Here is a 23,650-nt window from a genome sequence, read left to right as displayed (position 1 = left end):
TAGGAAAGCTTTTGAAGTGAGGTGGCTTCCTTCCTGGGGTGACCCCCGGTTCTCGGTGCAGGTGGCTAGCAGGGTGCAAAGGGGCTCTTGGGTTAGGTTTGTACTTGCCATCCGGAAGTTGGGAGAGCTGCTCGGAGGAGACTTGTGGAGCCCACGAGCCCTGAGGGCTTCCCTAGCTCCCTCCAAAAGCTCCCGTGGCCTCTCATCCCAGCCAGAACTCACTCACTGTTCCTATTCCTTCCACTGTAAGGGATCCCCAAGGTCCTGGTTTCATAAATTTGAGTCAGGGTATTCACTGACTAATCCCAGAATAATCTGGCCAACCTGATAATCAGGAAAGATCAGCATCCCCTTTGCCTGTCTGGGCTACAACTGTCGTTCTTGGAACTAAATTCCTGCTCCCACCTCTGGAGCCTGCCTGGGGCTGGGCAGACCCCTCTCTACGTGTGGATGCCCCTGGGCACCTACCTTGGCTCTGTCCGGCCGGGTGGCAGCTCCGTGGGTCTCCAGGTGCTTCTTGGGTTGATGAACACGCACAGAGAGGGGAGCTGGGCTCCAGGGCTCACCCTCATCAGTGCCCTGATCGCGTCCCTTTTATAAAGCCTGGGGTGACGTCTCGTCTCCAGGCATAGGCCCACCTCTGCCTCCTCCCCGCCCTCAGACCCCTCAGAGAGCACAGCGTTTGCTGTCTCCCACTGCCTGGCTCTCAGCACTGAAAGCAGCCTCTTTGTCCCCCTCCAGAAGCCCTCCAAGGCTGGCTTTCTGATTCCCACTCTTCCTTCCATCCTCCTCACCCCCTACACCCCAGACCCACTCAGCTGGAGACCCATTATGCCCCAAATGACATGGAAATGGGCTATGTGAGGGGGAGGGGGGGACCCTGCCCTCTAGACAGGAAGTACAAGCACACCCAGTGTGAAGGAGCAGGAGAAAGGGGGTGGAAGAGAGAAAATCTAGAAGGTGAGCATACCTGGGAAGTGCCAAGGGAATCCAGACGGGTGATTTGCAAGTACAGCATCTGAAGATGCTGCTCGTGGGCTCCCCTCCACACCTCGCCATCCCATGGCTTTGTAATCGCGGTGTTTGGAGGCAGCGACAGGGCTCCCCTTTGCACCCTGAGCATCTACTCCAGTGCTCGGTGTAGACACAGGGGGCCCTCATGGATATTTACTAGATGTATGCATTTACATCTATGTAGATGCATTTACATCTACATCTATGTATGCAAATGCATCTATGTATTTACTAGATGTATGCATTGCAAGGGACTCTGGTCTCCATCCTGGGCCTGCAAGAATGCTCTTTACCCTTGGCCGAGGGGCTCCCCAGGACAGAGAACATCCCTTCTATCAGGCTTGGGCTCTCTGAAGGCAGGGGCTATGTCTCCGCCCTCAGACGAGAAGCTCTCTGAGCCCAGGTGCTACCTGGAGGGTGTGCCATGCAGGCAGCCGCCTAATTAATGGTTGAGTAGCATTTCCCACCAGCACGCAGGCTGATACCCATCACTGGTCTAATGCCTACTGCTAACAGGGGTTTACAGACATATTATCTCACTCATTAGGGCCATTAACCACAAGGATAAAAATGATAGGCTACGAGAGCAGGCCTGCCCCTCGCTCAGTGGAATGCTGTTTGTGTCGGCCTGCCCTGAGTCAGGGACTGGACTTGACAGGCTAGAGACAGTGACTCTGAGTCTCAGACACACTCACAGACTGGGGATTTAATCTTCGCTCTCCTCCCATAAATACAGGGCAGGATGTAATACCAGCCCCAGTCTGATCGTGGTGGGGCCCCGGATCTCTGTCCGCAGCCATGTCAACAGCCTTTTGAGTTGACTTGGAATCTGAGGTCAGTCATTCAACTCTGTTCTTCCTTCTGGACTTGGAGAGGGCTGGGGATGATGGGGAGATGAGTCACGGCAGGGTGGAGGCAGCCCCCACTTCCTTTCCAGCCCCCTCAACCAATGATCCAAGTTCAAGGAGCTCGTCTCTGCTGTTCAGACCATTGAGCTGGTGCCTTGAAGCCTCCGGAACAGCTGTGGGAGCCAAGAATCATTACTTCAGACAAAGAGTGAGCAGCACACTCCATATCTAGGTTATTGTGGAGCGGGCCTTGAGAGCTGGGCCTTGAGTACAGATCGGGAGAGGGGGCCGCGGGGATGATCCAGCTGGCTGTAGGGCCTCCCTAAGCTTCTCAGCTCCTATTCTGTCAGAAAATATGCTTTAGAGAAAGGGAGGGGCAGGGGCTGGGGACCGCTGCCCCCTGCGTGCCTCCAGGAGAGGACAGGATCGGCCACCAGCTTCTGTTGTCACTGGCTGTCACACACGCTCTCCATGCCTGGGGCCCAGACTCAGCCAGCTCCCCAGAAATCTCTGGCACTTTCTGGCTGGGTCACCTAGACTCTCTGAATCTGTTTCTTTGGCTCTAATAAGGAGCTACGAATAGCCACTTGCCTCAATACCTACGCCTTAGGCACAATGCTCCCGGGTGCCCTCTCCTCATCTGCTCTTGTCAAACGGAGAAGGTGTGGGGATGGGGAGAGGAGTTGAGGGGAAAGGGGCTTGAGGGGAGACGGGAAGGCTCCATTGCACTGGGGCAGCAGTCTCACCAGGGCCCCTCGCCCCAAGGCATCATCACCAAGCCACATGCATAATCTACTTACCGCACTCAGGAAGGGGATGTCAGAGGCATTGCCCAGGAAGCCAAAGACGACAGGAAAAAAGCCCCTAGGAGCAGAGGTGGGGGGAGGGGTCAGCGATGGCCTGGGGCGAGATCCACCCAAAGGCTCCAGCTTTGGTTCCCCAGAAAGCGGGCCCTTGGGCACTGGGGGCAGGCTTGGTTCTGCACCCCCTGGGTTTGGGGAGGCAACCATGTGAAGTGGTTAAGAATAAAGGGGCAGGGATCAGGCTCCTTGGGTTCAAATCTGGGCTCTGCCACTTGCTCGTGCTGTATAAACTTGGGGCAAAATTCCTCAACTTCTCTGAATCTCAGTTCCCAGTTGTAAATGAGGTTAATAATAGTATCTACACCATAGGGCCTTCTGCAAAGAAATGTTCAAGAAGTGTTTGTTTGGGGGCACCTGGGCGGCTCGGTTGTTTAAGCATCCGGTGTGGGTCGCGATCTCACGGTCGGTGAGTTTGAGCCCCGTGTTGGGCTCTGCGCTGAGAAAGCGCGAAGCCTGCTTGGGATTCTCTCCCTCCCATTAAAAAATTTTTTTAAGAAAAGAAGCGTTTGTATCATTGTTACTGTCTTCTCCTCCCTGGACTGGGTGGGTGCTGCCTGCTTCAGATTTCCTGGGCCCCCGCATGGGTAGCTGCTGGCGGCCGTGCTCATGGGTGTTTTCCCTGGTGCCTCGGCGTGGTGCCCATGCGTGGAGCCACCCTTTGCCCTTGGCTTCCCCACTCTTGTCAAACACACCGTGGCAAGGTCTGGCCGGGCACATGTGCACCATCGTTCAAAGGGCTTGGAAACACTGAGGTTGGCGTCGGGGGGAGCCCTGTGTGTGTGGAGAGGCGAGGGGGTTAGACATTTGAATGCTGGCTGAGCTATTTCCTCTCCCGGGGCCTCATTTCCCCGAGGCTCACCGACATCTCTGACGTCCCTTAGAGCTCTGATTTTGGTTTTCTCGCCCCTCCCCCCCAATGCTGTTGCAAGGGGTCTTTGTCAAGGTTTACGTTTGGTTGGAGCTACTGAATCTGCAGTGGCCCCACTCACCCTTCTAATCCCTCAATAAATGGTCACTGTCGTCAGAATTTTTCTTCTCGACTAGGTTGCGAGGTCCTCGGGCAGTTTCTCCCTGTTGAGTGCCACATCCCCCCACCTAGCTCTGTATTTGGCACGCAGTAGCTACTTTTTGTGTTTTTGACTATTTGAATAAGTGGCTGTTTGAATCGTGACATGTCTGGATGTTAAACAAGTGGGTGGCAGAGTGCGTGTGAGAAAATTTAGTTTCTCGAAGCTACATTATATGATGTCTAGGAGGTCTGGGCCATTCAGGCTAATCAAAGTGTTTTCAAGGCTGCACTGGGCAAACGGAGGGCTTTATGAGAAGTCGGGGTCCTGGCCCCGGCTCCTTCCGGTGAGTGCATAAGCCATGCTTCTTCCAGCCCGTCTTCTCCATCCCACCACTGTCCTCCAGTGTCCCAGAGACAATAGGCATCCTCCCTCTCTAGCCCCACCTTTCCGACATCCTTCGTTTCTGCTCCTTAAGCACCCCCCAGTCTCCTCTTAAAGCTTGCCTGTCCCCACGGCCTGTCTCAGGACAGGCCCTCCCTGCCCTGGACACCTCCCTGGCCTTGGCAGTGGCCACACATCTTCGCTGACTTCCACCCCACCTTTCAGCAGGCCAGGCTGACACTGGACAGGCCGAAGGACATGAGGCCAGCAGCCAGGGATGCCTGGATCAAGTCCAGATCCTCTGCATACTTTGTGTGAGACCTCCGGCGGGTGGGGGGAGGGGGGGCAGCCTCTCAGATCTGGTTTCCTCATCTGCAGAGAGCAATCCTGCAGTGGGTTGTAAAGACGATAAAGTGAGGTGACGACTGTGAACGTGCTAGGGGCATATGAGGGGCCAGGCAAATGCTAGTTCACTGCCCCTCCTCCCTGCTGGATTCTTCAAGTTGAAGGCAGGCCCTGTGTCTCCTCCTTAAGGGCAGGCCTAGGGCCGGGCACACAGCAGGTGCTCAATGTTTGCAGGTGGATGGGCCAATCCCTCCAATTTGTCCTTCGTCCTACTGTTGGAGGGAACTTCCAAGTGTCTGCCTGATGCCCATCTGCCTTTTCAGTCCTTCCGTGGCTCCCATCCGTGGGATAGCATCCCTGTGTCTGCATACCCTGTCGGTCGTGCTGGCCAAACCTGGCGGGGTGATCTCAGCTGCTCAGAGGCCCTGGTGGGCTCATCCAGGGGAAAGAGACCCGCACTCACTTGAAGAGGCTAAGGAATCCATAGGTTTCCAGGAACATGCCCAGAAGGGGCCAGCGCAGGAGCACAATGACCACACCCCCTAGGAAGAAGCTGGTCCCTTTGAGCTTGTGCCTCTGGAAGAAGAAGGAAAAGGTCTTCCTCAGGCCGATGATGAGCAAGAGGCCAGTCAGGAATAGCAGCTGTGGGGGAGGGAGGGAGAGAAGCATGAGAACCAACACACCAACACCCCCCGCCCTCCACCAACGGGGAGTCAGGGGCCAGGCCTGGGGCAGGACTTGCTGCCTCTTCAGGAAGAGTTCTGTTAGGAGCAGAACCGCCCCGAGACAGGAGGATGGACAAGGAGGACTTTGAAGGTCTCCATCTGTTCACGCAATTCAACCCAACTTCTTGGCTCCCAATCACTTTTTCATATATGACTTTATTTCTTGTCACACCAACACTTCCCGGGGAAGACGGCATAGACAGAGTCTCTCCATTTTACGGAGGTGAACACTGAGGCAGCCATACCTAGCCATAGCCAGCCATCAGGGCTCCACTGTCTGGCCCCGTCACTATCTTCAGCTTGGCTCCTAATGGTCCCTTAGGAGTGCCCAGGTGTCCATCAGATTTAACTCTCTGGCTTTCTTCCAGCATATTCCATGCCTTTCCTCCCCTTCCTCATACCTTTTCTCTTGCTGTTCCTTCTGCCTCCACACCCATTGCCTTTCCAAATTCCTTTTCGTCCCTCTCCAGCTGGATATGCTTTCTTCCTCCAGACATCTTGTTCTAGATTAAGTGTACTTATCTTATTGCGACTTTATGGCTGCCCCTGCCTTCCTTCCCAGTCACGGACGTTCACGTTATGTCCCTATCCCTAGACAGGGGCGTTCCACTGGCAGGGACAGCAGCCCATTCATCTTGGTACCTGCAGGGCCTCACCCAGAGCTTTGGCATGAGAATCCACGTCCTCGGATTCTCCGCGCCCAGCAGGCCTCGCTGCCCACCCCCGGCCACCCTCACCGGCCCAGGCTTGATGGTGCAGACCCCTGGATGGGCACAATCTGAATGAACTTGGGGCCCATCTTCCTGGCAATTGAGACCTCAGGTAGGTTGGTGGCGGAGGGTACACAGGCTTGGGGACTCACGTTTCCGAAGGCCAGGAGCACCGAATCAAAGTACAGGAGTATTCCAAAGAGGATGAAGAAGATTCCGAAGCCGGTGGTGCCCACACCAATTTCTGCAATGGGCAAGGAGGATGGGGTGGGATGGGCTCTGGGGAGCAGGTTGGGATGCTGGAAGTTTCCCCCACTGCTACTGGACAGTTGCCCTCTGGATGGTGGGGGATGGGGCGGCTCCATTTCCACCCAGGAATCTCAGCTTCCGTGCTCACGGGGAATGATGGGACGGGAAGGGAAAGGAAGGGCAGGCACGGATTTATGTTTCGCCCCTGCACGCTCCTGATCCGTTCCGTGCGCTGTGGCATTCTGTCCTCACCATGGGTCTGTGAGGCGGCTAGTGCTACCCTCGCTGCCTTTTGTATTTTCAGCTTGTTTACAAATGCTACATTGTCTACACGATGGTCAGGGTTGGATCCCTCCGGTCCTGTCCTCCTGCAGCCGGGAGCTGCTGATGCCCAACGCACACCCAGGCAGAAGGGCACCACTGACCACTCACCACCACCAGCCCCGAAAAGCTTAGAACCGCCCGGCTGTCCTGCTCGATTTCTCAAGAGGCCTGACCTCCTGGATTATTCTTCACACTGTGCGCTTCCTCCTCTAACTGCCCCATCCGCAGCTTTCAGGTGGCGACCTCTCATACTTAATTGGAAAAATAGAAGAATGTGCTCAGTGCTTACCTGGGAGTCTGCAACCTGGCCAACACCTGCTGCCCCACTCTGCACCCTCCCTCTTGCCACAGCACCTTGGGTGGCCCACCACACGCCCCTCAGCTTCCTCTAGCGTCAGTCCCGAGACCGGGCAGTTCTGTGCCAGGTTCTGGACCCACGCCGCCAGCACCCCACCCCGGTTTGTAGTGTGTCTTTTTGCTTCGTGTCCCAGGGCAACCTTTGAAGCTGCAGGCGTTTGCTGAGGGCCAGTGAGCACAGCACAGAAGGGCAGGATATTAAGGAGCCCCTTGTTTGGTCAAGGGGCTACATCTCTGACATTTCGATGTATCTTCCAGATCGCTCCCCTCAGGAGGAGTTGTCACAAGAGCAGGATATGAAGTTCCCCTTTTCCCGAAACCCTCTCCAGCCCACAGAATTGTTCATTTTACTTATCTCTGCCACTCTGAGAGTCCACCAGTGACCATTCACTGCGCGGCTTCATTTCTAAATGGAATTAAGCTGTCATTTTCAATGGTGATGAAATACACACACAATTCAGCAACTTCGCCATTTCTACGCACACGCCCAGGGGCGTGAAGTACCTTCACAGTGTTCTACGATGGTCACCGCCAGCCACCTCCCGGGCTTTCCATCTGTCACAACTGAAACTCTGTCCCCATTGAACACTAACTCCCCGTTCTCCAGTCCCTCTCAGCCCCCGGCAACCTCCACTCTATTTTCTAGTTCTGGGAGTCTAACTAGGTGGCCTATATGGGAAGTCATACAGGGTTTTCACGTGACTGGCTTATTTCACTTGGCATAATGGCCTCAAGGTTCATTCAGGATGCAGCCCTCGTCGGAATGTCCCTCTTGTTTAAGGCTGAGTGATAGTTCATTGTATGGATGTAACACAGGTTGTTTATCTACTCATCTGTGGGTGGAACTTGGGTGGTTTCCACCTTTTGGCTACTGGGAATAATGGTGGTGTGACCATGGGTGAACAAAGATCTCTTTGAGACTCTGCCTCCATTTCTTCTGGGGTATATACCCAGCAGTGGGTTTATAGATGATGCTAGATGATAGGGTAGTTCTGTTTTTAAGGTTTTGAGGGAGCGCCACACTGTTTTCCACAGCAGCCGCATTTGACATTCCCAGTACGAGGGTCCAAGGGTTCCAATTTCTATGCATCCTCACCAACACTTGTTATTTTCTGTTTTGTTTTGTTTTGTTTGTCTTCTTTTTGATAACATCCATCTTAATGAGTGGGAGGTGGTATCTCGTTGTGGTTTGGTTGGCATTTTCCTGACGATCGGTGATCATGAACATCTTTTCTTTTTTAAACGAATTAATTTTTGAGAGGCAGAGAGAGAGAGAGAGAGAGAGAGAATGATCAGGAGCGGGGTAGAGTGAGAGGGAGAGAGAATCGCAAGCAGATTCCATGCTGTCAGCGCGGAGCCTGGCACGGGGCTCAAACTCACCAACTGTGAGATCATGACCTGAGCGGGAATCAAGAGTCAGACGTCTAACCGACCGAGCTGCCCAGGCGCCCTTTGAACATCTTTTCATGTGCTTGTTGGCCGTTTGTAGATCTTCTTTAGAGAAATGTCCATTCAAGTCCTTTGCCCATTTTAACAGGTTGGAGTTGTTGTTGTTGTTGTTGTTGTTGTTGAGTTGTAGGAGTTCTTTATATACGCTAGATATTAACCCCTCATCAGACATATGGTTGGCAAATATTTCTCCCATAGGAGAAATCACTCTGTTGATTGTGTCCTTTGATGCAGGGAAGTTTTCAATCTTGATACACTCCAATTTAACTACTTTTTCCTTTGTTGCCTATATTTTTGGTATTATATCCAAGAAATCATTGTCAATTTCAGTGTCGTGAAGCATTTCTCCTGAGTTTTCTTTAAGGGCTTTATAGTTTTAGCCCTTACTTTGAGTTAAGATAAACTTTGAGTTAATTCTTGCAGATGGTATAAAGTACAGGTTCAACTTCATTCTTTTGCACATGGATGTCCAGTTTGCCCAACATCGTTTGTTGAAAAGACTGTCATTTCCTCACTGAATGGTCTTGTCACCCTTATTGAAAATCACTTGACCTCTGTACCTGGGTTTACTTCTGGGCTCTCTGTTCTATCCCTTTGGTTTATGTGTCCGTTTCTATGCTAGTCCCACACTGTCCTGATCACTGTAGCTTTCTAAAAGTTTTGAAACCAGGAAGTGTGAGACCTCCAATTCTGTTCTTTTTTAAGATTGCTTTCACTCTTTGAGATCCCTGAAGGTTCCATATGCATTTTAGGATGGCTTTTTCTGTTTCCACAAGAAACGCCATTGGGATTTTGATAGAGATCACACTGAATCTGTAGATTGCTTTGGGGAGTATTGACATCTTAACAATATTAAATCCTCCAACCCATAAACAGAAGATGTCTATTTATTTGTGTCTTAAAACTTCCATCAGCAACACTCAGTATTTTTCAGTAAGACTTTTGCCTCCTTGGTTAAATTTGTTCCTAAGTATTTATTCTTTTTAAAAAAAATTCTTAAGTGTTTATTTATTTTTGAAGGAGAGAGAGAGGGAGGGCGGGAGGGAGAGGGGGAGAGAGGGAGAGAGAGAGAGAAACAGAGAGAGAGATAATGTGAGCAGGGAAGGGGCAGAGAGAGAGGGAGACACAGAATCTGAACCAGGCCCCAGGCTCTGAGCCATAAGCACAGAGCCCAACAAGGGTCTTGAACCCATGAACCACGCGATCATGACCTGCGGGAGTTGGATGCTTAACTGACTGAGCCACCTAGGCGCCCTGTAATTGTCTTCTATTTGATGGTATTATAAAGCGAACCGCGTTGCTTCCTTTGAAAAAATTACTGGTGATGTGACACTTCGAGTTTACGCTGTAGTTCTGCGACATACTTTATCTATTTCATATATTTAGAATGCCTTCTTTTCTTTTTATTATAAATTATGTGGTAGATGGGGATATGGCAAGACTGCCTTTCTCAACGACAACATGTGTAACTTTATTTAAAATGGCTTCATTTTTAGGAGCACCTGCCTGGCTCAGGTGGAAGGGCATAGAACTCTTGATCCTGGGGTCATGAGTTTGAGCCCCAAGTTGGGTGTAGAGGTTACTGAAAAAATAAACTTTAAAAAATGGCTTAATTTTTTAGAAATTGAAGGTGGCTTAATTTTTTTAAAGTGTATTTATTTTGAGAGAGAGAGGGCATGCACATGTGCAAGTGGGGGAGGGGAGAGAAAGAGAGAGAGAGAGACAGAGAGACAGAGAGAGAGAGAGAATTCCAAGCAGGCTCTGTGCTGTCAGCACAGAACCTGATGTGGGGCTCGAACCCACAGACCGTGAAATCATGACTTGAGCCGAAATCAAGAGCTGGATGCTTAACTGGCTGAGCCACCCAGATGTCCCTTAATTTTTTTTTTAAAGAAACATAAAGGTAATTTTTAAAGGGAAAAATTTTACTGGACTTGCTAACTAACATCTTAGAATGGGTCCCTATAATACCTATGAAATTTGCATTACTGCCATACTTTTAGAGATAGTTATAAAATGTTGTTAAAAGTCTGTTATAAAATATTGTTAAGAGTCTGGTTGTTTCGAGGCAGAACTGTAAAAACAAAACAAAAACAAAGTCTTTGAGACTAGACTTATTGGCTACGTTCTGTTTACAAGGGAAAGAAAATCAAACAACGCTATCATCATCAGGTCATTTTTCATAATCTGTTACCATAGTGAACTTAAGAGGAGTAGGGTCAGGTTCAGTATAGAAATAAGGCCAAAGGGGCGCCTGGGTGGCGCAGTCGGTTAAGCGTCCGACTTCAGCCAGGTCACGATCTCACGGTCCGTGAGTTCGAGCCCCGCGTCGGGCTCTGGGCTGATGGCTCGGACCCTGGAGCCTGTTTCCGATTCTGTGTCTCCCTCTCTCTCTGCCCCTCCCCCGTTCATGCTCTGTCTCTGTCTGTCTCATAAATAAATAAAAACGTTGAAAAACAAATTTAAAAAAAAAAAAAAAAAGAAATAAGGCCAAAGGACTTCTTTAAAAGAATCATTAAACATAGAGGTAAGAGGAGGGATGTCTGGCTGGCTCCGTGAGTAGAGCATGTGACTCTTGATCTCGGGGTTGTGAGTTTGAGCCCCATGTTGGGGGCAGAGATTACTTTAAAATACAAACGAGACCAAAACCTCATTTAACTCACGGTACAGAAAAAAATGCCAGTCTCATTGGGTCTCCCATTTGGCAGAGCTGGATTTTGTGAGGACCCAAGGCGACATCCTCTCTCTCGACACATCCAGCTGCCCAGAATGCATCTCCTACTAGCGGCCGATTCCTTCCGTTTCTGACAAACCTCGGTGACGTATAGGCACTTGTCTCCTACCATTAAAATGTCATTGATTCCAATTCTGATACACCCTTCCCTTCCATCTCCTTTAGTAGATGTTTTTGTATAGAAATGGTGTGAATATCTTATTGGGTTTTCATTTTGTTGTGTTAAAATATCCGTATGTCCATCCTGCAAACACTTAAGAAGACCCTCTCACTCACTTTGCAGACACAGCATAAGTTTCTTGAATTCATACTATGTTCTCCCTGCTCCTGCAATGATGATTTACTAGCCTGGAGAGTTATCACTTTTCCAACTTGTTCCATGTCTTTCCTCAAGAGCTGGTACAGTTCCAGAATTTTCCTGCACTGGGGGCAGCCTTCCTTAAGGGCCATGCTTACTGCTTCCGGCGCCCAGTGGGGAAACTGCACTGTGGACACAAAACCTCACTGAAAAGGGTCAGAAACTCTGTTTCTCATACATAAACCTCAGACCTTTCTTTGCCTCTCGCTCCCAGGAGCTTAGCGATTTCAGTTGCTACCAACCGGGGGCTGCTCTTGAAGTTCTCCTTGGGGCAGCAGGCGAGGTGGCCGAGGGGGCGGGAGATGGGGCATGTCACCAGGAGTGACAGAAGTACCTGCAGCCAACGGCTCCATGAGCCACACAGATGGGGCGGCGCTCCCCCTGCTGGAGACCCGCCAGAGTTGATGTTTCTTCAATCCCTTGATTTAGGTGGTGTCCCCCTAAATCAAGCGGGACCCCCCACCCCCACCCACTACAAAGTTACTCTCCAGCCCCCCACCCCGACCCTGCCAGGATGCCCTCCTCACCCTGCCCTGGTGGCACCCTCTCCCTCCCAGCTGACAGCTTTAAGACTAAATCAGGGGGCGCCTGGGTGGCGCAGTCGGTTAAGCGTCCGACTTCAACCAGGTCACGATCTCACGGTCCGTGAGTTCGAGCCCCGCGTCGGGCTCTGGGCTGATGGCTCAGAGCCTGGAGCCTGTTTCCGATTCTGTGTCTCCCTCTCTCTCTGCCCCTCACCCGTTCATGCTCTGTCTCTCTCTGTCCCAAAAATAAATAAACGTTGAAAAAAAAAAATTAAAAAAAAAAAATTTAAGACTAAATCAGGACTAGGAATAGGAAGGAGGGAAACAAGAAGAGAAAGAGCCCTTCTTCACTTTCAAAATTAACCAACAGCGATTCCTAGTGAAAACTGCTAACACTCGTGACCACCCTGGGCCAGGCACAGTCTAAGCACTTCACCCATATTCACTCATTCACTCACATATTCACACGCATTCACTCATTCATTCATTTTCATCGCTGCCTATGAAGTGGGTTATATAGGAAACCCTACTGCGCTGTTGGCCCCACGTCACAAACAGAATAGAAACGAGGAGAGGTTGAGTCACTTGCCCAGCAGGACGCAGCCAGTAGCTGGCAGAACCAATGTCTGCCCCCAGTCGTCTGGCTCTAGAAGATGGATGTGCCTTTAACCAACCCGTCCGGTCCGCTTCTGCCCCCAGACCCCTCCACAGGAGTGGCTCTTGCTCCGGCCATCCATGATGTCCCTGTTCCCAGATCCGACAGCCATCCATCCAGGTGGGTGTCGGCCCTCATCTGTCAGTGGTTGGCCACTCCCTTCTCAAAACACCCTCCCTTGGCTTCCGTGACACCGTGTTCTCGCTTCTCATCCTGCTGTTCCCACCACTCCGTCCCAGTCTCCTTTGCCAGCTCCTCCTTCTCTCTCTTCCTCTGGGGGTTTCAGTTGCTCGGGGCTTCAGCCCGAGCTCGCTTCTCTTTTCATTCTATTTCACATGCATTCCCACGTCTTTAAATATCACTTGTGTGCTGACAGCATCGATATTTCTCTTTCCGGCCCATGCCTCTCTTTGAGCTGCCAAACTCACACCCAGCTGCCGGCTTGGCATCCCAGCTTGGCGCTCTCCCTCCAGGGCCTCTGGAACTCCACAGGTCCAGGCGGAGCTACAGGGCTTCCTCCCTTGGTTTTCCCCAAATGAATAAAAATGTCCCTCCCCCCCTCCCGCCCCAGCCAGCAGCTTGAGGCAGAAGCCCGAGAGCCGAGACCCCCTCACTGCTCTCGCCATCCCTTCTGTTCGGCCCACAGCTAAGTTTTACTGCTTCTTCTTGCCTAAGCTATCTTGAAAGGGGTGCCTTTCCCTCCACCTTTACCGCTAAATTCCAAGCCACCGTCATCTCTTTCCTGGACTCCTACAACACTCTCCAGTTTGTCCCCTACTTCAGTCCCCCGCTTCTCGGCCCTTCCCCACACAGCACTCAGGGGCCTTAGAAAGCATACAGCCCAATCATATTAGTGCACCGCTCGGGACCCTTCGTGGCTTCCCACTGGGCTTAGGCTACAAGTGTCCCCTGAGCCACACCTTGGCTTACAGGCTCTGCATGGTGCGGTCTCCACGTGCCTGTTCATCTTCCTCCTGCCACCATCCCCCTTGCCTATCATAGGCTAACCACATTACCCTTCCTCCCTTGCTCCCTCTCCCTTCTTCCCTCCCTTCCTTCCTCTCTTCTTTCCTTCCTTCCTCCCTCCCTCTTTCTTCTTTTCCTCCCTCCCCCCTCCTTCCTCCCTCCCTCCTTCCCTTCCTCTTTCTTTCCTTCCTCCCTCCCTCCCTTCTTTCCTTTCTTCCTCCTTTTCTCTCTTCTCCCCTCCCCTCCCTCCCTCCCTGACCCCTCCTTCTTCCATTCGTCTCTTCTTTCCCTTCCTTCTTCCCTTCCTTCTTCCCTTCCTTCCTTCCTTCCTTCCTGCCTTCCTTCCCTCCTTCCCTCCTTCCCTTTTCATCACTGTGTCTCTGAGCCTTCCTTCCTCAAGGCCTTTGTATATAGGCTTCCTCCCACATTATCTGCCTAAGGCATACGCATCCTTTAAGTCTTAAGGTTCCGGAGGGCAACCTGGTCCACTCACCATTACCTGACCTAAATCTGGTTCCCTCATCTCTCTCTCTCTCATTGAGGACTTCCCACACTTTGGTTTAATAAAATGTTGGCTTGCCACCAGACTCAGGGGTCAGCTCCCTTCTCTATTTTTATTCCCTAAGTCAGCAGTTCTCAACCCAAGGGATGGACGGGCAGGGGTGATTTTGTTCCCCAGGGGACATTTGGCAATGTCTGCACACATTTTTCAGGGTCACAGATGGGAGGAGGACATACCAGCAGCAAGGACAGACCCGCACGACAAAGAATTGTCCTGCCCCCAAATGTCAGTGGTGGGGAAGCTGAGAAACTGTACCCTAGGCGACCTCATGCACTCGTGGTCTTAAATACCGTCTATATGCTGGCAACTCCCAAATGTCTCTAACTCGGCGCTCAACCCTGAACTCCAGACTCCTATACCTGACTGCCTGTTTGACAGCTTACCTGGATGTCTACTAACACAGCAAACCCGACATGTCCAAAACCCAAATCGACCCATCTAATCGCTCAGGCTGAAAATACTGGTGGGATTCTCGACTTCTTTCTCTCATGCCCACATCAAGCCCACCAGCAAATCCTTCCAGCAGTTTCCTCAAAGCTGACCCAGCCTTGACCACTTTCCACCACTTCACTGCCACCGCCCTCACGGCTTCTACCATCTCTCACCTCGGAACTGTCCCCCTGTGGCTGACCGCACACCTCCACAGTCTGTTTGCAATCCGGCACCCGGAGCGATCTTTTAAAAATGTACATAAATTGTACACTGGAGTATTACTCGGCAATCAAAAAAGAAGGAAATCGTGCCATTTGCAACCACGTGGCTGGAACTAGAGGGTATTGCGCGAAGCAAAATTAGTCAGAGGCAGACAAATATCGCACGACTTCACTCATAGGAGGAATTTAAGAGACAAAACAGATGAACATAAGGGAAGGGAAGCAAAAATCATATAAAAACAGGGAGGGGGACGAAACAGAAGAGACTCTTAAATATGGAGAACAAACGAGGGCTTTGGGGGGGGGGATGGGCTAAATGGGTAAGGGGCACTAAGGAATCTACTCCTGAAATCATTGTTGCACGGATGCTAACTAATTTGGATGTAAATTAAAAATATAAAATTAAGATAAATTTACACAAATTGGGGCACCTGGGTGGCTCAGCTGGTTAAGCATCCAACTTCGGCTCAGGTCATGATCTCGCAGTTAGTGGGTTTGGGCCCTGCGTCCGTCTCTGTGCTGACAGCTCGGAGCCTGGAGCCTACTTTGGATTCTGTGTCTCCCTCTCTCTCTGCCCCTCCTCTGCTCACACTCTGTCTGCCTCTCTCTCAAAAATAAATAAACATTTAAAAAAATTTTTTTAAAGGGCGCCTGGGTGGCTCAGTCAGTTGAACAACTTCAGCTCAGGTCATGATCTCACGGTTCGTGGGTTCGAGCCCCACGTCAGGCTCTATGCTGAACGCTTGTTCAGAGCCTGGAGCCTGCTTCGGATTCTGTGTCTCCTTCTCTCTCTGCCCCTCCCCCACTCACACTCTGTTTCACTGTCTCTCAAAAATAAATAACTGTAAAAAATTTTTTTTTAAATAATAAAAATGTCCATAAATTGGGGTACCTGGGTAGCTCAGTCGGTTGAGCGACCGACTTCAGCTCAGGTCATGATCTCAAGGTTTGCGAGTTTGAGCCCTGCATAGGGCTGGGCTCTGTGCTGACAACTCAGAGCCTAGAGCCTGCTTCGGATTCTGTGTCTCCCTCTCCCTCTGCCCCTTCCCAGCTGGCACTCTCTCTCAAAAATAAATAAATCTTTAAAAAAAAGCTTAAAAAAATAAAAATGTACCTATATCATATCACTCACTCCTTTGTACAAAACCCTCCAGTCATTTCCCATCTTGTGGAGATAAAACCAAAGTTCTTACACAGCCTCATCGTTCGGTGACCTCCCAGACCTAAATTCCTCCCACCCTCCCCTTTACTCACTTGGCTGCAGCCACACCACACGCTAAGTATGCTAATGCCTCAGGGCCTTTGCACGGGCTATTCCCGCTCCTGGAAAAATTTCCCCTCCAGATCATTGCATAGCTTTGCTTCCTTGCTTCTCTGTATAAAAGGAAGCCTTCCCTAACCACGCTATACAACGCAGTAACCCCTCCTACCTCACTCTCCCTAGCCTCCCTACTCTATTTTATTTTTGTCCAGAGGACCCATCACCATCTGACATACTACATACTTATTTCTTGATCTGTTAATTCCCTGTTTCCCCACCCTAGCTTGTAAGCAGGAAAAGGTCTGTTCCGTTTCAGTATACTATTGTATACTCTATGCCCAACACAATGCTTGGCACAGAGTGGGGACGAATTTGTTCAGTGAATGAATATTATCTCCAGTTCACAGATGAGATCCTGGGCTCAGAGGCTTTAAATCACAGTTCTTCCTGCCCCTCCCACATCTGTGGACTATCTCCCTTCCCTCTCCCTGCAAAGGAAGAGAAGGATATTTAGGAGTGGGGCACCTGGGTGGCTCAGTCGGTTAAGCTTGGGATTTCAGCTCAGGTCATGATCTTGTGATTTGTGAGTTCAAGCCTCGCGTGGGGCTGTCAGCACAGAGTCCGTTTTGGATCCTCTGTTCCCCTCTCTCCCTGCCCTTCCTCCACTCATTCTCTCTGTCTCGAAATAAATAAACTTAAAAAAAAAAACAAACACCCATATTTAGGAGTGATGGTATGGTAATCTGGGGACAGGCGTGGAGTTTAGTTTTTGGTAAGAAGAAACCCAAGGTGGAGTGCCTGGCTGGCTCAGTCTGTGGAGCGGGCGACTCTTGATCTCGGGGTCATGAGTTCGAGCCCCACGTTTGGTAGAGTTGACTTCAAAAAATAAAAAAAAGAGAAACATGAAATTTAGAAGAAGAAGCGTGCCAAGACCACAGGAGACGCTGAGAGTTTGTGCGGAAAATGTCTGAATGGGCAGAGGCCTCCTGAGTCCCCCTTGGCGGCATCCCGGGTCTAAGAACCATGATGGGAAAGGGAACAGCACGGGGGGGTGAACTTGCAGCCCCCCCCCCCCCCCCCCCAGGCACCAACCTCTGGCTACGCGGGGGTCCTGAGCAACCCTCCCCCCACGGGGAGGCAGAGGAGCCACACCCGGTCCTGGCCCCGCTGCCCGGAGGATGCCAGCACAGCACCTGCCGGCCGCCGGCTCCAGAGGTCGCCTTCCCTGCTGCCCAGAGAGAGATCCCGGCTGGGAGGGGCGGCGTCTCCCTCCGCCCCAAGCTGGATCCTCCCTTCCAGCCCAGCCCCCTCCACGGCACCGGCCCCCCCCACTCACTCTGCCATTCGGTGATGGAGATCATGCCGCAGGCTGCCTGGGGGGCCTTCCGGGTCGAAGCTGCCAAGGGGAGAGGAGCAGGGAGGACCGCGCTTGTGCGTGCTCCAGGCAAGCTGACCCTTGGGAAATTGTGAAACGGGCCTCTGGTAAATCATTAACTCCCTCCGCTCTCCAAACCCCACCTCTCCCCCCCTCCCCACCCAAACGGCTGCTTAAAGTCGCAGGCTCCCTTCTCCTGGATCTTCCCAGGGGACACCAGCCCTGGGCACACGCTCCGCCCACCTGGCGAAGGCAACACCCACCTGACCCCGCCAAAGCCCCCCACTCCCGCGCCCTGAGGCTGAGTGTAACTGCTTCCAAGTCCTTCGCAGAACTCAGACTGTAGAGTGGACTGGGATCTCGGGCTCCCCGGGTTCCTTGCCTGGCTTGGTGGGGGTGTGGCAAGAGTTGGAATCCGCGTTTCTCCTCGGAAAAGTATTCAATTCTTCGTGCCTGTGGAGTCCGCTTGCTTGGCGCTAGTACCCATGCTAGACGCTAGGGGGCGGCAAGCCACTGGGTAAAACCTGTTGCCGGCAGTCTCTGGGAGAGCCGGGTTGGGTTACAGCAAGGGCAAAAGCGCCCCAGAGGAGTTAGACACAAAAGGCTTCGACCTCCTTTTCCCCAACGGTGTCCAGCGTCGGACAGTGAGGTTGAGCCAGGGAGGATGAAAGATGAATTTGGGCTTGGGGTAGGGCTGGACGATTTCAGAAGCCTAGTTCTGAAAGTCCACCCACCAGCTGTGTAGACATGGGTCATCCTTCCCTCCCTCTGTGGGCCTGTAAAAAGAGGGGCAGATAGTTCTTAACATCCTTTCTGCCACCGTAGAGCCGTGGCTCTCAACCCATGAGTCAGCATCCCCTTTGTAATGTCCCCTCTATCCTGAAATGAAGTTCATAGATGATATGAGCAATCTACACACATCAGTTTTAAAAACACAAAACTATATAAAGAAGGGAAAAATCATAATAAAGCACGATGTCTCTCAATATATTAATGTTCAGGCAAGATTTAATGAAGCCATAAGTGAAACAGGCAGATTGCTTGCACCTACTTATAATTAATACACTTACATTTAAGAGAAGTAGAAGACCAGAGAGTCATTATATACAAAACAAAATAAAAACACCTTCCCCACCCACAAGAAAATGAGAGAGTAGTAGGAAATGAACAAAAGAATAAAACCCGTTAGGTAAATTACAACAAACGGAGTATACTTACATATAAAAAGAGAAAGAGGGAAATAGCCTTAATTGAAAGAGGGATAACATAGCAAGGCAGAGTGGAGACAATGAGGAGGCGCGATGTGAATGCAAATGAACTGGGTCTTCTGTGTGTATTGTTAAAATAGCTCCCGGTGCTCTGGCGGGAAAGGAGTAAGTGCAGGCATGTCACAGACACACAGAGCTCTGTCTTGAAATGCTGTCGCAGGTTGAGGGAGAATTCAGTCAGGAATTTGGGCCTTGGAGGTCATGTGTTTCCAACAGGCAGTGGGGAATGGAGGCTAGATTGGAAAGGGACTTGGGGATACAAGTGCCTGAGGACAATTGCATGTGGGCCCCCGGGACAGGGGCGGGGAAAGCTAGAGAAAAAACAGACCGCATCCCCAAACATTACCACACGGAATCTGTACAACTTAGGTGTCCATGCTGGGGCTGCAAAAACTTAAAAAATCTAAAGAATGACAATCCTATGAAATAATCTCTAAAAACATTCATTAAGGCGATCTAATGAGATCTCCTGCATTTCAGGTATCTTTGCTGTAATGGTTGGTTCTCTCAGATCTCCTCCGTTAGATGTTTGCAGTCGGTCTGTGCTTGCTCAGTAAGACCCCACTTGGAACCATCTTCAACCACGGAAACAGTACTTGAATGTTCCACTGCATTGTGGGGACAATGTATGCGGTAGTTTAACTCAATTTTTAAACCATGTCTTTATTCCATTTACGTTTCTTCTCCATTAAGACCATCTCGTAACTTACCGAGTTATTCATGAAACTGACTTAAAAAAAACTTAGAAGCTTATACTTCGTACTATTATGAATTGCTGTATGACCAACTTATATTAGAAGTGGGTTTAGGTCGGTTGTACGTTTTAAAGTCCTGCAGGGTAGAAGACAGTTAACTGTTTTTGGAGATCTGGCCAGTGCCTTGCAGCCACTACAAGCTCCCCGCAAATTTCCAAAATTTCCACTAGGGGGCGCGATCACCCGCATTGAAACCACTGGTAGGTTAAGCGCTTCCGCTCTGAAGTCAGAGTGGGCCTGGGCTTCCTCCTAGCCTCGTGAGACCTTGGACACTTGATTTACCCTTTCTGTGCCTCAGCGTCTTGGGTGAGAGTTGTACCTGTCCCCTAGAGTTAGAACGCGGACTGGTGAGTAAGTGCGTGGGGTGTGCACGGAACCGGAACCGGGTACCGGTTCACATAAACACTTGATGAGCCATTGTTCTTACTCTTCCAGTATAGTTATGATCATTGCTCTTGTTATTAATATTACTAGTGTTGGTATACTATTAAATGCTGTTATTGAAAGGCTTCTCTCAAATGTGGTGCTTAACTGCTCGCACAGGTGTATAAAATAGCAGTTAGGAATATTCTCCACCCCCCCCCCCCCCCACCCCTTCCCGCCACCATGGAGCTCGCCTGTAAGCTTGGAAGAACGGAACCGTCCTCAAACTGGGCCCTCCCGGCCTGGTTCCCTGATGGCAGCGCTGGGTACAGGTGTCGGGCCTGGACGGGCTGGTCCACAGCCCACACTCCCAGAGAGGAGCCCCTTCTTTTAAAAAGAATTTTTTTTTAACGTGTATTCATTGTTGAGAGAGAGAGGCAGAGTGTGAGCAGGGGAGGGGCAGAGAGAGAGGGAGACACAGAATCGGAAGCAGGTTCCAGGCTCTGAGCCATCAGCACAGAGCCCGACGCGGAGCTTGAATTCACAGACCGCAAAATCAAGACCTGAGCTGAAGTCCGACGTTTAACTGACTGAGCCACCCAGGTGCCCCTTCTTAGGAGCACCCCCCCCCCCCCAGGGAGGAGGTTGTGGGCCCTGGAAGGCTGGAGCTGGAGGAATAGAGGTGGGGAGGGGAGGGACATCTCAAAGGGCTGGACAGCAGGGGCCCTGGTGATGTCTTTGTCGAAGGCAGTGGAGGTGGCAAAGTGGGAGAACGTGGGAGAATGTCTTTGGGAGACGTTCTCTTTCTTCCCCAGGGGCCTACACCACGTCACCACTGCCTCCTCACATTTGTAGATGAATTTGAGTTTTCAGAGTTTTCATTCGTGTTCCCATTTGACTTTCTCTAGAGCTCCGTAAAATGGTGGTTGATATCCCCATTTCATGGACCAGGAAACTGAGGCTCAGGAACTTTGGTGATGTGTCCAAACTTCGGCAGGGCCAGGAGCAGGGCCAGGAGGCAGCGGAGGCTCAGGGATGAGGGGGCTGTGGAGTGGGCCTCGTTCCCTGGCCACAGAGGCAGGATCCGAAGACTGGTTGCCTGCCTGAACCCATCATGCCTCTCTCCAAGAATAATACATGACCACAACACTCCAGAGCAGCACTCTTTGGAGGGCATTCTGCTAGGTGCATTTTCACTTACGTTTCCTATCACCCCCGTTTCCAACCCCAGCCTGGCTTGATTAGAAGGCTGATCTGGGCCGGGAGTTGGAGCAGGCAGAGATCCATAGGCATCGTTCTTTTCTTTTCTTTTTTTTTCCCCCCATGGGCATCGTTCTTGGACAGGAACCAGCCCATTTGTGGAGACAGCAACACCCAGCCATGTCCTGTGCTCTCCTGTCCCACCACCTCCTCTCCAAGCCTCCGGCTCTGGCCCCGAGGGAACTGCAGACAGACACAGGCCCTGGAGAGCCGCAAGTTCTCCAGGGCACCTCCTCCAGTTCCAGTGGCTTTTCTCTTGAGTCTGCTTCGATCCCAGTTCTCCTGGATTCACAAAGCACCACAGGCGTCTAGCTCTCCTGGGGATGTGACAAAACCCCCAAATATACTCCTATTATTTGTTAAACACACACATGCTCTCTGCTAGCTCTTTAGGAAGGAGAACAGGTGTCCAGAGTTTGAAATCAGCCCTTAGAACCAAACTAAAGCAAAATCAGGAATTGAAAGAGGCCTGCCTTCCCCTTTCTTCTTTCTCAAAGTTCTTCTCTACCTTGAACCATTAATGCCTCCACCTCTCCCGAGACATCCTGCAGGGGCCCAGCTGAGGCCTGCCGCTATCCTGGGCTCACTCTCTCTTTCTACTCTCCACCGCATAGAATTCACGGGGCTTCTTGACTATGACTCAAGATTTCAAATTGAGAAGCTCTGATAAAGTCCTTCACACTGAGGATCCATAGCTGATAATCACTGAGTACCTGCCAAAGGTCATAAACCCAAAACACTGTGGCTGGATGAGTATAATTTGGGGTGGCTTTTCTGATACCCCTCCCCAAATCATCTACCTTGTTGTCCCCTCAAGCAGAAGTACAGGGCACTGTGCAGTAATTGAGAACACCTAAGAATTTTCTTCTCCTGTAGTTCTGTCAGTCTCGGAGACGAGTCAAGGGAAGTCTCCAGGATCTGAACACTGATCTAATTAATGTTCGTTACCCAGGACCTTGCTTGGGACACGTCTTGATTCGGGGCTACCCGGACAGAAGAGATGACCGCGGTGGCAGCATACCACGGACCCAGCTTTGCTTTTAGCCACAGGGAAGGCTCCACCCCAGACCCTCTCCCCTTTTCTGCCAAGCTTGTAAGCTGCCCGGAACCGCGAGGCCAGCCACAGGCAGGCACAGAGTGAGAGACACACGGCACGTGTACAAACCATTCATTTTATTTCCTGTATTGGGTTTATACAAACTTGCAAGATACAAATGCAGAGCTCACTGGGATTCTTCAGTACCTAGATCTAGAAAGAATGCTGCGGGGCGGGGGAAGCGAACGTTCACTCTCAGTCAGGAGGCCCCTCCCCGGGGAGGGGCTTGTTGGCTAGAAAGATGCTAAAGCAGCTGCTACAGATGTTTGGTCCCCAACAGAGATGCCCTCTGTTTATCTAACTTTAACTTTTCTTCTAAGGTCACTTTTATACTAAATAAAGACACTGAGATCATACATTTCCTTGTATGGTTTATTGTCTAATGCTAGCAAATCAAATTGGCCCCAGTATGTGCATAAATAGATATATGTATATATACGTATATTTCATATTTTCCTTAGTTTTAAGAGCTGCCAGGTGGGGGGGTGCCTACAGGGGAAAGGAATTGATTCCGTCTTGCTATTCTCAGCCCTGCCCCAAGACCATGCCTCTCCCCAAGGCAGGAGAGCAAGTATGCACAGCTTGCGACCTCAGAAAATCTTTAAAGTGACAGTAGCGGTATTTGATTACAGCCTCTTGGTTATTGATCAGGAAGGTAATGTGCTAATTGGGAAGGCCCTAGAATAGTAACCAGGGCTGTCTCCCGGTGGGTCACTTAGCCCTGGGCCTCCGTCTGGGCCCTGTTCATTCATAACAAGATGCTCCAGGCTGGGAATAGGGTGTCAGTAAATGTCAGAGTTGGGAGGTCAGGCTTCAAATGCTGGCCAGGAGCTCTGTGACAGTCCCAAACCTTTGATTCCGGATCTGGACAAAAGACTTCCATTGTGCCCGAAACCTTGCAAGGCAAGAGCCCCTTGCCTACTTTGTGGGCGGATAAGAGCGTGGAAGGCCGAGCCGGCGGAGTTCAGCGCCCCAGCGGCAGCCCTCCAGATGAAAGTCCCGGGGGGCTTCCTGGGCAAGGCTGAGATGTTACCTTGTCCGTGGGACTCGCTTCAGCCCAGAAGCTGACTTCGCAGTCTGGATGCCAGACCGAGGTACCGTCCCCTTATCAACAGCCCCCAGAGGAAAGGTCACAGAGGGAGACAGAGGTCGTCGATGTGACCCAGACTGGAAAGGGATCAAGGAGTGTGAGAAGTCCGAGGAACTTGAATGTGTCTGTGCTGAAGGACCTGTGATCCCAAACGGTTTTCCTTTGGCCTTTGCACTGCATCCTGGCTCCATCAGGGAACAGAATTCTTGGTGCTGTTTAGCATAGGCTGCCATTAAACTGTCTGCCCTTTCCAGCAGACCGATGAAGGGAGGAGGTCCAGGAGCACATCGGGGGAGTGTGTGTGCCCGCACGGGTGTGCTTTTGTGCACACAACTGTAAACATTTCCTTTGAGAGGATTCACATCCCGTAACCTTAGACGGTCATCAAGAGTTGACAGTTGTAATCAAATCCTTAGACCAGGACTTCCAAGAGCCTGGATGCCCTGGTGAGATGC

General features: G+C 51.0%; 1 protein-coding gene and 1 long non-coding RNA gene across 3 annotated transcripts; one reads left to right on the top strand and one right to left on the bottom strand.

The window, feature by feature from the left end:
• Positions 1–1,700: 1,700 nt before the first annotated feature.
• Positions 1,701–17,483, bottom strand: GOLT1A (golgi transport 1A). 2 transcript variants are annotated; one of them, XM_086693259.1, is made up of 5 exons: positions 17,325–17,483; positions 6,049–6,140; positions 4,925–5,037; positions 2,663–2,726; positions 1,701–2,035 (listed from the first exon to the last, which is right to left on the bottom strand). In XM_086693259.1, the coding sequence occupies exons 1-5, from the start codon at positions 17,347–17,349 to the stop codon at positions 1,997–1,999; spliced, it is 333 nt and encodes a 110-aa protein (XP_086549385.1). In that variant the 5' UTR covers positions 17,350–17,483; the 3' UTR covers positions 1,701–1,996. The 2 variants fall into 2 exon arrangements, with proteins under 2 accessions (XP_086549385.1, XP_086549384.1); XM_086693258.1 differs by having other exon boundaries at positions 4,925–5,103; positions 17,325–17,480.
• Positions 17,484–20,662: 3,179 nt separating this feature from the next.
• On the top strand, positions 20,663–22,461 carry LOC147572519 (uncharacterized). The gene is made up of 2 exons (XR_015245762.1): positions 20,663–20,934; positions 21,094–22,461. It is a non-coding gene; the product is annotated as an uncharacterized LOC147572519 (long non-coding RNA).
• The last annotated feature ends 1,189 nt before the right edge of the window (positions 22,462–23,650 follow it).

The sequence above is a fragment of the Puma concolor genome, chromosome E4, assembly GCF_028749965.1.
Source record: "Puma concolor isolate L17-30 chromosome E4, mPumCon1.1.hap2, whole genome shotgun sequence".
NCBI classification, from domain to species: Eukaryota; Metazoa; Chordata; class Mammalia; order Carnivora; family Felidae; genus Puma; species Puma concolor.
The sequence above is the reverse complement of the archived record's forward strand: the minus strand, read 5'-3'. Positions and strand labels throughout refer to the sequence as shown.

Bases quoted from the DNA above. Each gene is read 5' to 3' on its own strand.
- GOLT1A (XM_086693258.1), bottom strand. From the start codon at position 17,349: ATGATCTCCATCACCGAATGGCAGA. The intron at 6,141-17,324 runs GTGAGTGGGGGG...TGCCCATTGCAG, and splicing joins CTCCATCACCGAATGGCAGA to AAATTGGTGTGGGCACCACC. The intron at 2,036-2,662 runs GTAAGTAGATTA...TGGCTCCCACAG, and splicing joins ACATCCCCTTCCTGAGTGCG to CTGTTCCGGAGGCTTCAAGG.